Raw genomic sequence first — 16,300 nt, 5'->3', positions numbered from 1 at the left:
TTTGGATTCGCAACTGAGAAGGGAGAAGAGGAATTCAGGTCACCAGGGTTAACTCAAATTTTGAGTTTAGATTCGGAACGTCCGATCTGCTTTGATAAAGGAATCTCGGACATTCTACTAAGACCGGATTGGCTCGGATTCTGATCTGACGGCTGTGATATAAACCTAAAATTTGAATTACTTCAGAAGATCTAGACTCGAAGAAAAGAGGAGATCAGGAGAACAACCCCACCTAACCCTGGTGGATCAACTAAGAGAGAATAATCGATTAAAATCGGGACAAAAAAATGGTGTGGACTTGGGAGTTGGGACTGGACTAAATAATATTTCATCTTGTCTAAAATATTCTTGAGTTAATATTTTAATAATTAATTGCTAGATTGATTTGTAAGATTTACTTGCGATTTGCTGGACAGCGGCTGCAATAAGTAAATACTATTTGTCATTTGATAAGATTAATCGTGTAATATGTTATTACGTATGTGTCTACTCATCAACCTTTGAAATTATAATTAATTTAATTCTCTATTATTTAAAATATGATGTTTCTCCACGAAGGTTTTGACTCTTTTTTTTTAATTTGGCAAGCAAAAAGTCCAGATTAAAATTTTCAACGAATTTTAATAAATTTTGACTTTGAGTAAGATGTTTGTATTGCTAGCATTGACAAAAAGGTTTATGAACATTACATTGCTAGTCTTGAGCATTGTATTCATATTAAAGTTCAACGTGCATACATCACAATATTAACCCACTCAAAAATTAGCATTTTTACAAGAAAAAGGAACTATTTAATTTATTTAGGTTAAGCGTGCAAGTTTCTCGTAATTAAGGAATCAATGAAGTGAATTTCGTACACATTTTAGTATTAATTGTGTAATATCTTGTCTAGGGCTTATAGTAAATTTTGTATGCAAATGTATTTACTGTTTTAATTAATATTATATATGAATTAGATCTAAAATCATGAATTGTTTTGCTTAGGAAAATATAATGAATGTAGGGACAATTTGTAAAAGGGAAATACAATATTTATGAACAAACAAAAATTTAGAAAGTTTTGCAATTTAGTATAGATTTATTTAAAGAGAAGGGTTCCAATGCCTTATGTCTTTCATATCTCATCATACCTCATATTTTATATCATTATTTTCAAAATCTAAATTATCGATTCAAACCGTTCAACATGATATCCATACTAAAATATGGTTGACATGAGATTTTATAATTTTTGAAACTTTTACTAATTTTTAGGATAGGTGGAAAATCACTGTTTTTTGAACGGTCAAAAAAATAGTAATTTTGTGTCTATCTTAAAAAATAGTAAAAAAATTCCAAAAATTATAAAATTTCATCCTCATGTATATTTTAGTATAAATATCATGTTAAGCGGTTCGGTTTAACAGTTTGAACTTTGTAAACAAAGATATAAAATATGAGATATGATGAGGTTTGAAAAATATGAGATATTGGAACCTCATGTTATTTAAATTGCAGATGTAGTAGTTTTTATGTAAAATATGCTTGTATAAGTTGTCTAGGGTCAAATTAGAGAAATATATATGTATGAATTGTGTTCAGAATGATTACATCCGAATAGAATTAGGGTATTGTTCTTAAACTCACAAGTTTTATTAAGTTTAATTAACTTTGTAATCTATCGGATTGACTTTGATTTCAGATAGGTTATAGTGCAATACTTTTGATCAGTTTATGATTTGCTCACTATCCGAAAGCCAGAATTCATATATAAAACTAATTTCAAGATTCAAATAGAGTTTACCATTAAATGTGCAGCGGAGAATTCGAGTCCTAGCAGTAAACTTCTTCTCTTTTTGATCTCGTATCGGATCCACGCAACACTACAGCAGCCACGTTTCTACCAGCATCCACACGAACAAGTCGAAAACCAACAGTCAATTGATATGCTAGTATCGATCTGAAAGCCCCATCTTTTTCTCTTTCTTTCTCTCTTACATTTTCTTAAGTGTAATGAATAGAATTTCTAGAACAACACCAAAAATGAAATCTACATGTATATTTATAATACTATGCATCTGTTCAATTTGCACCATTTCATTGCACCTGATAAGAAAACCTTATCTGATCTGATCAGATCAAATCAGATGAGAACATAAATTTAAGCCCAGCCCAATAAGATATAATCCATATTAACTATTACTATGGCCCAAAATATTATTACCTATTAGTACATTTCTAATACTTTCAACAATGAATTCAAACTATTGAGACCAACCTACTTCACGAGTGATGTGTTTATATAAAAGAAAATATAAAATTTTCAAGTAATTTAATTAGTATAAAGACAAGCGATTAAAATTTTTTAATTTAATTTATTAAATTTTATTTTTGGAGTGCTTCAGCCAGTTCATATGATTATATAATTGTCGTACTAGATTTAAAATATTAGAAACATATTTAAGTGCAGTTACAGTTAAGTAAGAAGAGAGCTTTGGTTTTGATTTTGGTTTAGTGACAAAGGTAATGCTATTTGTGTGAAAGATCACACATTTGAAATTTGAAAAGAAATATTTTATAGATATTAAATAGTTTGATGACTTGACCTCCAGCCTTAATAAAAAAGAAGAAGAGGGCTTTGGTTTTGATTTCATTATCAACTTGAGTTTGAATCTATTTATGTTAGATTTAAAGTACGGAGTCGATTGATGATTGTTTCATAATGTTAAGTGATTTGAATCAATGTCTAATCAACTAGATTGACACTAAAATTTTGTTGGAGTAATTTGAAGCTTGAAATGAGATTTACAGGGGTTCCATGGCATGTGACGCAGTACTAGGAGCTATAGGAGCTGTGATGTGTTTGAGATTCATCATGAAACACAACAGAGTTGCCCGTGATTCATGATCCATGACCACCACTTTTAAGTCTAATTGTGCGAAAAGGCGCCACTGAATGTGACCCTTTTTTTTTAAGTTTTGACAAGCTTGTAATGCACGATTTGGTCTATTCTATATCAATCTACAAAGATTAAGCTAATTTTTTGTTATTTAAGTTATAAGTATTTGTGAGAGAGAAACATATCTTTTACTTCCGAAATTTTTATTTCTACCATAATAAAAAATTAAACTAAAACACCTTCATATGATCATAATTCGAAAAATACTCGGGTTACACAGGCGTTATGTGGCTCCAACTCTTCTTTTTTTAACAAAAAAATTATTAACCAATCAGAAAAATTAGAAACCAATTCTAAAACCATTTGGCCCCAAAATGTAAAATTCTAAAATCTTGCTGGCATAGAAACCAAAGTTTTTTTTTTTTTATTTTAGTTAACAAATATTCTGTAAAAAAAAAAATGAGACCGCACAATGCCTGTCCGGCTCGAGTATTACTCAAATTCCCCTCCAAAACCAAGGTGATTTGGTTTATGTTTTCTTTATACTAGAAATAAAAATTTCGGCTTTTACTTTGTCTGAAGCAAGACAATTCATTCTCGACTCAATTGTGAAGAGGATTTAATCATGAAAGGAATCACATAAGATCCTCTAAAAAAAATTTATGGATACTAAATATGCTAGTATCTGAGAGTAAAACAAAACATCATTATTAAATAGAGGGTTCAAATGCCTTCAATTTTCGAGAGTAAAACAAAACATCATTATTAAATAGAGGAGGGTTCAAATACCTTCAATTTTTGTGTCTCCATCATGCCTCCATTATTAAAAATATTAATAAATTTAAATTTAAATCATAAACGTTAAAATAAAACCGTTAGATGTGATATATTTTATTTTCTCTATGTGCTCATAAAAAAATATCACATTTGAATTTTGTTTTCATGTAAATCAATCATTTGAAAAATCAACGTCTATAAATTATCCACATTAGTAAGTTTTTACAAGCTCCTAGTGACAACTAAAATAAAGTTGAAATATCACAATTTTTTTACACGTACATAGATAAAATGATGTAGATCATATCCAATGGTTTTAATTTGACTTTTAAATTTTAAAATTTAAATTATTAAAGTTCTTAAAAATAAAGGCATGATGAAGACATCCCTCCTCTGTTAAAATATATGACACATGCTCTATGTATCTGTTCTTACAAAATGTAGCTCACGTTAAATGGTCATCGGCAATTAATGATTAACATTCCTTTATAATTTATCTTTCCTTATTAGTATTACGGAAAAATTACGAGTAAAAATATTGACAGCACATGATGATTTTGCTTTATACAATGATACAAAGAGTCAAAATAAAATAAAATAAAATCTGATTTGTGAGTTGGGTGAAGCCAAAATATCTATTAATATCAAAGAGTTTAAATATTATTTATTGCGTAATAGCAGAACTGCTAAAAAAAACAACGTTATTACAATATTACGCTGCTATAGCGTACCATAGCATTAATAATATCGTAACTTTTATGATCCAAACACGTTATAGCTATACTATAGCGTGCTATTTAAAATCATGATTAATATTTATATTCAGAAATGACAAGAAGACTTTTGAAATGTTCGATTCTCAAACTTTTGTTTGGAGATGGGAGCACTCAGGGGAGTTTTCCACTCATTCTATTTACACTATTTTGAATTTTGGAGATTCATAACCAACTAATGCAATGATATGGTGGTATTTACCTGTACCTCCTAAATTAAAGATCTTTATGTAGTTAGTTGTCCATAATTTCATTCTGACCAAAGATACTTGATTAGGAAGGGTTGGACAGGTAATACACTGTCAATGCAAACAATAACTTTTTAACAAACAAAATCTTGATATTTTGCAAACAATAACTTCTTTATATTATTTTTCTCATTCCAATTAGACTAAAGCTTCGATGCTTGTGATGCAATGCATAAATTTTGAATTATTAACTGCATACCAGAGCTTCTGGAAGCAATATTAATGATGCTGTCTCCACCAACGGTCAGGATTTTTGTCCATCTTTCGCTGCAGAGCAGAGCACTTACGAAGGAGATCATGCTCAGCCATAACTTCAATTGCCATCCTGACTGTGTTCTATGCACAGCTGGTCGGTTGGAGACAGCATTCCACTTATTTTTCTGCTGCCCTTTCGCAAGGCAAGTGTGGCACCTGATCTCAATTCACTTGGGGTTCTCGGTAGTACTGGTAAGGGACTCGGTACAGGAGACTTGGGAATTGGGATGGGTCCAGTGGCTTAATTCATGATTCTTTGAGGCACAGTAGATGGGAAACTTTCTTCTCGTGCACTTGTTGGAGCATTTGGAAAGAGCGTAATCTGCGAATTTTTTAGTATAAGCGCAGAACCGTTAGCGGGGTTGTTGCTTGGATAATTCAGGAGGCATCGCTGTCGGATAAACACTGTTAACTGTCCTGACTGTTTTTCCAGATTGTTTATTATTTTCTGTTGTGATTGGTTTTGACTTTTGAGTGTGGCAAGGTCTTGTTTTAGGAGGACTGGGGGCTGTTTTGGAGTCCAGTGGTGTCGTGTTGTAACCTTGTCGTTTTTGTTTAATGCATTTGGCAGCCACTGCCCGATTTCAAAAAAAAAAAAAAAAGATGCATGAAGATTTAAAGGACCAAGTGAAGTGACAAACCAAAGAAATATCATCATCATCATCATCAATTTAAAGGAGATAACCTACCGTGTGTAAGCATTTATTGTTAAATTAAGTGCCACTTTTTTGTTCATTGAATTTCTTTCACTAGAACAGATTTTGCTTTTATTGATATCTAGAAACTATCATGCACTAAATGTAGCATTTACTATTATAAATTTATAAGATAAATGAGTAATTTTGATTCTGATTTACATCCAACAACTTGAGTAAATCCATTATTTACACTAGGGTGCGTGCTATGGCCATTTACGCATTTTTTAAAATTAAATTTGGCATCATTCGCACAATTAAACTTGCGTAACTTTAAACAAGTTCTACTGCTTCCTCCTAATTAGAATCTATATATGTTATTACAAACGTAACGGATTTTTAATATAGTCAAGAAATTAAAAAAATATTAAGTTTTCTCCAAAAATTGTTCACCGGCAATTAATTGTGGCCGATATAAGTTTTCTTTGAATTATAATATTCATAAAAAAGAAAAAATGAATTTCAAATCTGTAACATATAATTCCCCGGCACAAATTAAAATAGTCTTAGCTACAATTAATCTTAATTGTTCATCGAGGCCAGTAATCCTTTGATTCCAATTATACAGAAAAAGTTATGGTACTCAGGTCAGGCTACTTTATAGAATCCGTATCCCCTCGGATATCTGAGGTTACAATGAAAAAATAACGGCCCGGTTTAATTCGAGCCGGGTAAAATAAAATTCTATACTTATATCTACATTGTAGATATAGAGGTTTATTTTAAAATTCGGGCCAGAGTTAAAAGAAGGATCGAGATTTCCGAGTGTCACTGGGTAAGCTGTGTTGGATATGTTGAGCATATATCTAATATAATTATGGATTGTACATGTATAATTATAAATTATATACTGTTATGTATGATTGTCATAATTAAGTAATTTAATATGGAGTTACGATATTAGACAATCTATGTATTCAACATGGTGTGGTTCATAAATGTGTAGATAAAGATCAAATAATTGATGGATTGATTATGAGATTTGTAATTCATGAAACTATCTTTTCAAAAATTAGAAAACCGCCTTTATAGAGGATTGTGCGGATCACATGGATATTGACGCGGACGCACGGTTTTTGATGCAGTTATACAAAATACTAGTTGGAAGATAACTAGAAAAGCTTCGGTTCAATGGTTCAATGTTATCAGAATCGGACCGGACATCAAACCGCTAAAGCTTCGGTTCAACCGGTTCAATTGCTGGTTCTTTAGAATATATATAACTTATTATCTGAAAGTCAAACTGATTATATATAATGAGAGTATATATCTGGTTCAATATAACATGCAATTCTAACACACTCTAACAAAGAGTACATGTCAAAAATCATAAAGAAAATAGAAAAGCAACAACATAATAGAAGTCCAACATCTGATTACTGATAGTTGACACATAATAAGTTGCAAGTAGCCTCATAACACAAAATAAAATGTTTAATACTTCTAATAGCTACGACAATTAACTAGCAACATAATTAGTGCTAAAACTTAGAAATCTAAAACTAAGTAAAATGCCACTCAGTAACCGAAATATCATGGCTATAATCTGCATGTCCTAGGTCATCTCTTACGGTTTCTCTAGCCTCGACACTTTCATTTCCTTGCTCTTAGACTCTTTCTGTGTTGTTTGTGCATTGGTCTTCAATCTCATCACCATAATCAAATTCATCCAAATTTAAAAATTCATCTACAAAATGAAACTCATAAGTGTGCAACAGTCTAAATATTTTCTTATATGCAATGATATATGCAATTTTATGTACATACATAACCATTAACATCTGCTTTTTAATTATTTACAAGGTAGTTGATGTTGGATTTTGGTGGTCCTGCCGGTAAAACCCTTATACTGGCTTAGGTGTGGAAAAAGATCGAAAAACAAAAATTTTACGTCTAACCTAAGTCGAGGATATATCTCCATGATTGATTTCCAAAACTAAATTTATTTAACAATTAAATAAATTAATATAACATTATACCTTGGTTCTAAATTCTAATTAGAACTGCCGCTGGTCTTGCTTTGCTGCTGCTGCTGTTGCTATGGACAAGTTACTATATATAGTGATTGGTCCCAAGGCACACAGTAAAACAAAAAAAAAATAGAAACAAAACAGACGTTTTTCTCTTTAGAAAAATACAGCTTTATGTGCCTTCTTATCTTCTTTCACCATTAAAGAATATAGAAAATAAATCTATTACGAAATTTGAAGAAGATTTCTCAAGGGCCATATCTTGCTGTTTTGGGACTTGATCTATGACCATACGACGTAAATGCGAGAAGGGCTTCTTGCCATTGAAAAATTATCTCGTGCTCACGGAGATGGCGTTGCTCTACTAAGGCTTTGGATATTTCATGGCAAACGGCATGGAATCAGGTATTATGTTCTGCACTTCTGATTTATGTTTTGGGTCTCTTTGGCTTAGGACGATCCTTAGGTTAAGTTGGATAACTGTTTCTCCTTCCGCGGGGTGCAAGTGTTTGACCCCTAGATGAGATGTAATTATTTGATCTTTAGATAAGGCGTAATTATTTGGCCTTTATGATTCCCCAATAAGCGGAGGGATGCATATTCCACTTTATAACGATTACACCAATTCCGTACAAATCAAGTAAAAGTAATAATAAGGAGGAATTTGACGTATACCCCTCTAAAACTTCAAAATTACGTATTTTCTCTCTCTAAACTTTGAAATTACGTATTTCCCGCTCTAAACTTCAAAAGCTCACAAACTTACCCATTTTATTGTCTTTTATATTAAAACTCATTCTAAATTTATAAAATATTTATTTTACCCTTTATTAAAAATATACAACGTCTTATCAGACTCAAATTTGAATATGAAGGGTTCCTCTACCATCCGATTCACGCGCATCACATTAAGATCTGTGCACATCGCTTCAATATATGTACATGATCACTTCAACATTCGTGCTGATCTAGCACGTACGGATCTTAAAGCAATTATGATCCATGCGCAACGCATTAAAATATGTGCACATTGCTTCAATGTCCGTGCATGTTCGCTTCAAGGTTCGTGCTGATCTAGCGAGTATGGATCTTAAAACAGTTCAGACAGTAGAAAAATGCTTCATATTAAATTTGAGTCAGATGAGCATTTTATGCTTTTAATAAGGGATAAAATGGATATTTTATAAATTTAGAATGAGTTTTAAGAGCAAAACTAGAGTGTGATGTGCTCATCAATAGGGATTAGTGAGTATACCTTCAAAAGACTATCGGATTGATTTCGAACTACGAATCCAAACTGTTAAAATCCATGTACTTCGTGAGTGATGCATGTACATGCAATTTTTTTTAAAGTTTTGAACATTTAACACATGGTCAAGCGGTAAAAAAAAATGAACATTTTTATAAGTTATTTCTTAAATTGTTTTATGTATTCATTTTCGTTATTTTTTTTAATACTTTGCTCACCAATTAACCAATTCAAACCATTGAAATCCATCTACTACGTGAATGATGCATGTATAAGGAAAAAATTTAAGTTTTGAATTCATTTAATATATGATCCATTCACATCCTAGTTTTGCTCGAGTTTTAATATAAAATACAATAAATTGATAAATTTGTGCGTTTTTGAAGTATAGAGGAGAAAATACATAATTTTAAAGTTTAAGGAGGAAATAAGAAATTTTGAAGTTTTTGAGTGGTACACGGAAAATTCCCAATGCTCCGCACGCGGACCCTTCAGCAGTGATATATAATAGAAAAAATGAAACAAATCCTTAAAATAAGATAATCTGTCTAAGGCGTAACGATCTGGGCACTGTCTCGGAGAGAGGCTCGGTGAAATAGACATGTCTGTGAAGATGCGGACTACCTGCACCTGGACAGAAAGACTACTTTCTGGAATGTGTATCCTCTAAATTAACTCAAAAAAGAATATTTTGAGTTAATGAATCACAATCGTCTGATTTCAAATGTATCCAATCCAGTTCCTACTTATGATATAGGGGTCCCTTTGATATTAGCGCGGATCTAATTTGCACGAATTTTAAAACAAATTTGATGGTTAAGATTTATTAACTCAAAAGATTCCCTTTTGAGTTAATGCAGAGGATACGAATTCATACTCTCTGGAGATCTAATGACAGAGAAACAGCAACAGCTAGCTCCAGTGCTGCTCCACTTCACGTGCCAAAAGCGTACACGTTGAACACTCATGCTAAGCTCCAAAACCCACTGAGAAAAAGCGAGAGGTATCGTGCATGATGCCATCTCCACCCAAAAATTTAATTCTCGAAACTTCGCCACCATCGATCCCTGGTTACCTCGGCACCCACGTCACTATCATATACTATGAGGGCACAATGCTTGCCACGTGGCATCCATCCAGCGGTCCTAATTATTGAACCAACGTGTTCTCTGTTAGAACCACCACTCGTCACGAGAGGAGCCCAGGAGCAACCATTATATATTTGACACCTCTCCCAACCCTAAAAAGCAGATCTGCACTGTAACTTGATCGCTACACATTCCACAAGCTTTACTGTTCTCTCTTAGTAAGAGCTCAGCTGCAAGTGCTATCTCATTTACAAAAGGATTTCTTTAATGGCAACTTCATCATTTGCACTCAGCTCCTACATGTCAGTGAGGGCACCGATTGTTGCTCAGAGGAGCCGCCTTGTCGGCCTCCCCTCCGTTAGATCTTTGCCACGGAGGACAGTCGTTCGTTGCCAAAATGAGGCAAGTATATATCCTGATTAATTTCCTTTTTTACTTTCTTTAAATTGGCTGAGAAATTATACAATGCTTTAATTAATGGTTGGTACATGTGTTGAGTTCTGTGTACACGGGGATATATCAGTTGTTCATCGATCCTGTTCCTTCTATTTAAAATATATATATATATATATATAATATCTTTGATTTTAAAATGTCACAATTATATTGATTATTGTACCACGATATTAATTAGTGTTATTATTTTATAATGCGGGATATAAACATAAAAACTGTATCGCACCGACACTTATTAACCCACATCAGTACATCACACACTTGATTAATTTGAAACTTACAATTTATTTATTCTTATTAATTATGCAGCCCGAGCAGCAACCTCTGGAACAACCCACAGCCTCAACACCACCATCTCAGCCATCTCCATCTCCTGCTCCAAAATCTACACCTAAGGTACGTACTTACATAACATAATTGAAATGAAAAAAAGAGAGAACAGTATAAACTACTGTTACATGCTTCTTAAGTTTATACAACTAGTAAACTTAATCATGCTTGGAAAAAATAATTAACAAATATTTTTTAGGTGAGCACCAAGTTCTCCGATGTGCTAGCATTCAGCGGTCCAGCACCAGAGAGAATCAATGGACGGCTAGCCATGCTCGGTTTCGTCGCAGCAATAGCTGCAGAGGCCGCTAGTGGTGAAGATTTATTTGCGCAATTGTCGAATGGTGGTATCCCCGCATTTTTTGGCGCAGCAGTACTATTCTCAGTTGCGTCATTGGTACCCTTGTTCAAGGGAAAAAATGTAGAGTCAATTACCACTGGGATCATGAATGAGAGTGCCGAGATGTGGAATGGAAGATTTGCCATGCTAGGCTTGGTGGCCTTGGCTTTCACCGAGTATTTGAAGGGTGGGCCTCTCGTGTAAATTAGTGTCATAGATTTGATCTCTTTATTTAATCATGGAGGAGATTAAGGAACAGGTTTAGTTTGTAGTAGTGAAAGAGAAGAAGAACACTAAAAAGATTGCGAATTAACATGTGATGAGACTGGTGCTATTATATACAAAATCTTACTCAGGTGAAGTTTTGCATTAGAGAGATTGCTTGACAGGAAACTTTGTTTATTTTAATTATATTATTTTGCTACACTAGAAGATCAGACACATTTCTTAAAATTTTATTAAAATTTAGTATATTCTTGAAGGCCCAACAGGCCAACACCTATTATAAAGCTAAACGATCCACATTGATTTTTGTTGAGTTTTTGAGTTTGAGATAGAAAATTATTTCTTTTCATTACTTTCTTCAGTTTCTGTTACAGTACAATCATATTTATAATTAAAAGAAAAAATAGCTGTTGGAATAACAGCTGTAAATTCCAACGGTTGCCTATGCAAAAAATAGGTGTAATGCTACAGTAGCTTCATTTAATTCTAAACGGGTCCAAAGTTTAACGGGTCTAACTTATTTCTTATTCTCAACACTCCCCCTCAAGTTAGGCGTGTAGATGTCGATCAATCCTAACTTGCTCAGATTTCCTTCAAATTGTTTCGGATCTAAACCCTTTGTGAAGATATCCGCTAATTGATCTTCACTTCTTACAAATGGAGTTTCAATTTCTTTTGATTGAATTTTTTCTCTAATGAAGTGACAATCCACTTCAATATGTTTCGTTCGTTCGTGAAACACCAGATTGGTTGCTATGTGTCGTGCCGCTTGGTTATCACAAAACATTTTTATTGGTTCTTGAATTTTAATTCCAACATCCGCAAGAAGTTGTTTGATCCAAGTTAACTCGCTTGCGGTGGATGCCATGGCTCGATATTCCGCCTCGGCGCTTGATCTTGCCACGACACTTTGTTTCTTGCTTTTCCATGTGACTAGATTTTCGCCTACATATGTGCAAAAGCCGGTTGTTGATTTTCTATCAAAGCTTCCGGCCCAATCTGCATCGGAATAGCCACACACGTTATTAGAATTGTTATTTTTCATAAAAATTCCTTTTCCGGGTGTTCCTTTTAGATATTTTAAAATTCTATTTATTGATTCCGAATGAGGTGTTCTTGGAGCATGCATAAATTGACTAATTTGGCTTACGGAGAAAGATATATCCGGCCGAGTTACCGTTATATATATTAATTTCCCAACTAGCCTTTGAAATTGATTTATATCATCTAATGGTTCACCTTCTTCGCTATTTAATTTATGTCTACCTTCTATTGGTGTTGAGGTCGGTTTACATCCTAATTTACCGGTTTCTTTTAACAATTCTAGATTATATTTTCTTTGTGAAATAAATAGACCATTTTTTGAATGTGCTATTTCTATTCCTAGAAAGTATTTTAAATAACCAAGGTCTTTAATGTAAAATTTTTCTTTCAAGTGAAATTTTATCTTATTAATTTCTTTTTCGTTATTTCTGGTGATTATAATGTCATCAACATATACTAATATGATGGTAATACTAATTCCTTCAAATTTTATAAATAATGAATGATCGGCACTACTAATCTTAAAATTACAAAATTTTAAATAAGAGCTTAGTTTGCCATACCATGCCCTTGGAGATTGCTTCAATCCATAGATTGCTTTCTTCAACTTGCAAACTAATCCATGTTTTCTTTCATTTTCATAACCGGGTGGTAAATCCATATATACCTCTTCTTCAAGTGTTCCTTGAAGAAAGACATTTTTGACATCCATTTGGTATAATTTCCAATTTTGGTTAACCGCAATATATAAGAGTATTCTTACCGTATTCATTTTGGCCACGGGTGCAAACGTTTCGTGATAGTCTATACCATAGGTTTGAGTATACCCTTTCGCAACTAAGCGGGCCTTGTACCGTTCTATGGTACCATCGGAGTTATACTTGATTTTATATACCCATTTACAACCTATGGGTTTTTTGTCTCTTGGTAATTTTACAATAACCCAAGTTTCATTTTTTTCAAGAGCCTTTAATTCTTCTTTCATGGCTTTGGTCCATGTAGAATTTTTTATGGCTTCCTCATAATTGTTTGGCTCTTGTTCTTTTGCAATTGAGGTCAAAAATGCTTTATGGTTGGAAGAGATATTATCATAAGTAATAAAATTTTGAATAGGATAATGTACCTTGTAGGTTATGAAATCCCTTAACCTTGTTGAATGTTGTCTTGTTCGAATCGACCTTCTCAATGATGTTTCTTCCATGTTTTGATCTCCATCGTTTGAAGAAATTTCTTCTATTTCTTCTTCATTTTCATTTCCATTTTCACTTTCGTTTGCTACCCCATTTTCATTTTCGTTTTCATTCTCATTTTCTATCGATCTTCCCTCGTCTCTTGATGGATTGTATTGGGGCAACATAATTCCCTTGAAGGATTCTCTAATATCTTCCTCATTAATTTTTTCTTTGTAATATGACTCATTTTCAAAAAAGGTTACATCTCTAGAAATGTATAACCTTTTTTCTTTGGGATCATAACATTTATATCCCTTTTTTTGTGATGAGTAACCCAAGAAAATAGTCTTAATTGATGTATAATCCAATTTATCATGTTTATTTTTGTGCACATAACATGTACAACCAAATATTTTTAGATGCTCAATATTAAGTTTTCGTTGGTAAAGAATTTCTAATGGGCTCTTGTAATCCAAATTAACACTTGGCAATCTATTTATTAAATATGTTGCGGTAAGAACGGCATCCGACCAATAAGTTTTTGGTATATTATTTTGAAACAAAAGTACACGAGTCATTTCAAGCAAGTGTCTATTTTTCCTTTCGGAGACACCGTTTTGTTGAGGTGTATAAATACATATTGTTTGATGTAAAATTCCTTTTTCCTTAAATAAATTTGAGAAATTTTGATTTATAAATTCCGTTCCGTTATCAGATCTAAATGTATTGATTTTTGCTTCATATTGATTTTCTATGAAGTTATAAAAGTCTAGGAATTTTGAGAATACTTCACTCTTATTTTTTAATAAATATAACCAAGTTGTTTTAGAGAAATCATCAATAAAGATAACAAAATATTTGTATCCATTATAAGAATTAATTGGGGCGGGACCCCATACATCCGAATGAACCAAATCAAAAGGTTTTTCGCTTTTACAAATTGATAAATTAAACGGTAACCTAGTGTGTTTCCCTAGCTTACATGTCTCACAACTACTATTATCTAATTTTGAAAAATTAAAAAGACTCTTTAAAATCTTGTCGGAAGGATGCTCAATTCTTCTATGCCAAAGTATGCTTAATTCTTCATTTTTGGTTGTGTTGAGATTGAATTTTTCTTCATTTAGAAAGTAAAACCCATTTTCTAGAAATCCTTCACCAATCATAATCTTGGTTATCCCATCCTGAAAAATCACATTTTTTGTCAAAAAAATGAGCTCACAATTTAACTCATTTGTGATTTTACTAATGGATAATAGATTTGATGAGCAATCTTTAATATACAAAACATTTTGGATTATTTTAGAGAAAATAGTTATTGAACCTTCTCCAAGAATTTCCATTTTATCACCATTTGCAACCGTAACAAATTGTTTGGATTTATATTTTTTAAATGAGGTTAACAAATTTATATTACCGGTCATATGGTCAGTTGCACCCGAATCTAATATCCATCTAGAGTTTTTTGGTGTAAAAGATAAATTAGAGACACAAATCATACCAGAAGTTTTTCTTGCATTTTCTTGTTTTTGATTTAGCAACAGAGAGAGGGATTGAATGAGGTGCCGCATTGAATCAGAGGAAGTTGTCTCATTAAATTCATGTGGAGGTGCGGTGAAGGAAGGCCCAATTTCACTTTGGCCCATATTGAAGCCAGCGCTAATAGCGCTATTTGCTACAGCTCGATTCAAGCTGCTATTGTTGACTCGATTTATCATCCCATCGTTGGATCTGGTGAACGGCTCAGATTCACTTCGGCTTGTTAGGTCTCTCCCTTCCACTGCGTAGCCGCTCCTTTCTCCCTTTCGCCAATTTACCCCAGCACCTCTTTCTCCTCTACGATCTCCTCTTTTTTGCCACTTTGGCCGGAGATGAGGGTAGAGAAACCAACAAGCCTCTTTACGGTGACCCTCTCTCTTGCGGTGCTCACATTTTTTGACCCCATGATCTCCTCTTCCCTCTGGCCGAAAATTAGAGTTTGGTCTTGCCATGGCAACAAACCCTTTTGCCTCTGGATTTTCGAGATTTTGTGACCCCATTACCTCTCTTCTTGTTTCTTCTCCTTGTATCATGGAAGCCACTTCATCTGGAGATGGCAATTCGGCCATGAGAAGAATCTGTGACCTCACCGCTTCATAAGATGAATCAAGACACGAAAGGAACTGAAACACGTCATCTTGTTCTTCTCTTTTTGGATTTCAGCAAGGTCAGTGGTAGGGGGTCTATAAACTCTAATTTCATCTTTTTTCTTTTGGAGAAATCCAAACAGATTCATGGCAGGTTGGCCTTGTTGTTGTTTTGCTTGTTGCATCTCTCTTTGGATTTGATAAATATGAGCATAATTTTTCTTGTGACCATATAATTTTTCGGCTCTTTGCCAAATTTCTAATGCCGTATCTTTGTAAGAAAGTAAGTCGGATACCTGTGGTTCCATTGTTGCTAGTAACCACGTGATTACCGTATGATCGCTAACTTTCCATCTTGCTAATGCCCTTTTTTCTGATTCAGTTGGCGGATCGGACTGTTTGGGAGCCTTGCTCTCCGAGTCGATATGATCGCTCTTTTCGCGGCAGCTTAAGGCGAAGACAACTTGTCTTGCCCATACGTGATAATTTTTGCCATTTAACATCACCCCGGTGAGTTTTTCTTGGTTTAATTTTGTCTGTTTTTACAGCTGCTAGTGCTGTTGCGAATTTTTCTGTCTTTGAGTTAAGATCTAAACTATTGCTCTGATACCATGTTGAGTTTTTGAGTTTGAAACAGAAAATTATTTCTTTTCATTACTTTCTTCAGTTTCTG

General features: G+C 33.4%; 1 protein-coding gene across 1 annotated transcript; it reads left to right on the top strand.

Annotated features, from left to right (window-relative positions):
• Window positions 1-10,086: 10,086 nt before the first annotated feature.
• Window positions 10,087-11,432, top strand: LOC144573793 (early light-induced protein 1, chloroplastic-like). Its single transcript, XM_078323541.1, has 3 exons — window positions 10,087-10,336; window positions 10,700-10,786; window positions 10,920-11,432. The coding sequence occupies exons 1-3, from the start codon at window positions 10,202-10,204 to the stop codon at window positions 11,262-11,264; spliced, it is 567 nt and encodes a 188-aa protein (XP_078179667.1). The 5' UTR covers window positions 10,087-10,201; the 3' UTR covers window positions 11,265-11,432.
• Window positions 11,433-16,300: the final 4,868 nt, after the last annotated feature.

Source organism: Carex rostrata, chromosome 22 (genome assembly GCF_964058835.1).
Source record: "Carex rostrata chromosome 22, lpCarRost1.2, whole genome shotgun sequence".
Taxonomy (NCBI): Eukaryota; Viridiplantae; Streptophyta; class Magnoliopsida; order Poales; family Cyperaceae; genus Carex; species Carex rostrata.
The sequence above is the reverse complement of the archived record's forward strand: the minus strand, read 5'-3'. Positions and strand labels throughout refer to the sequence as shown.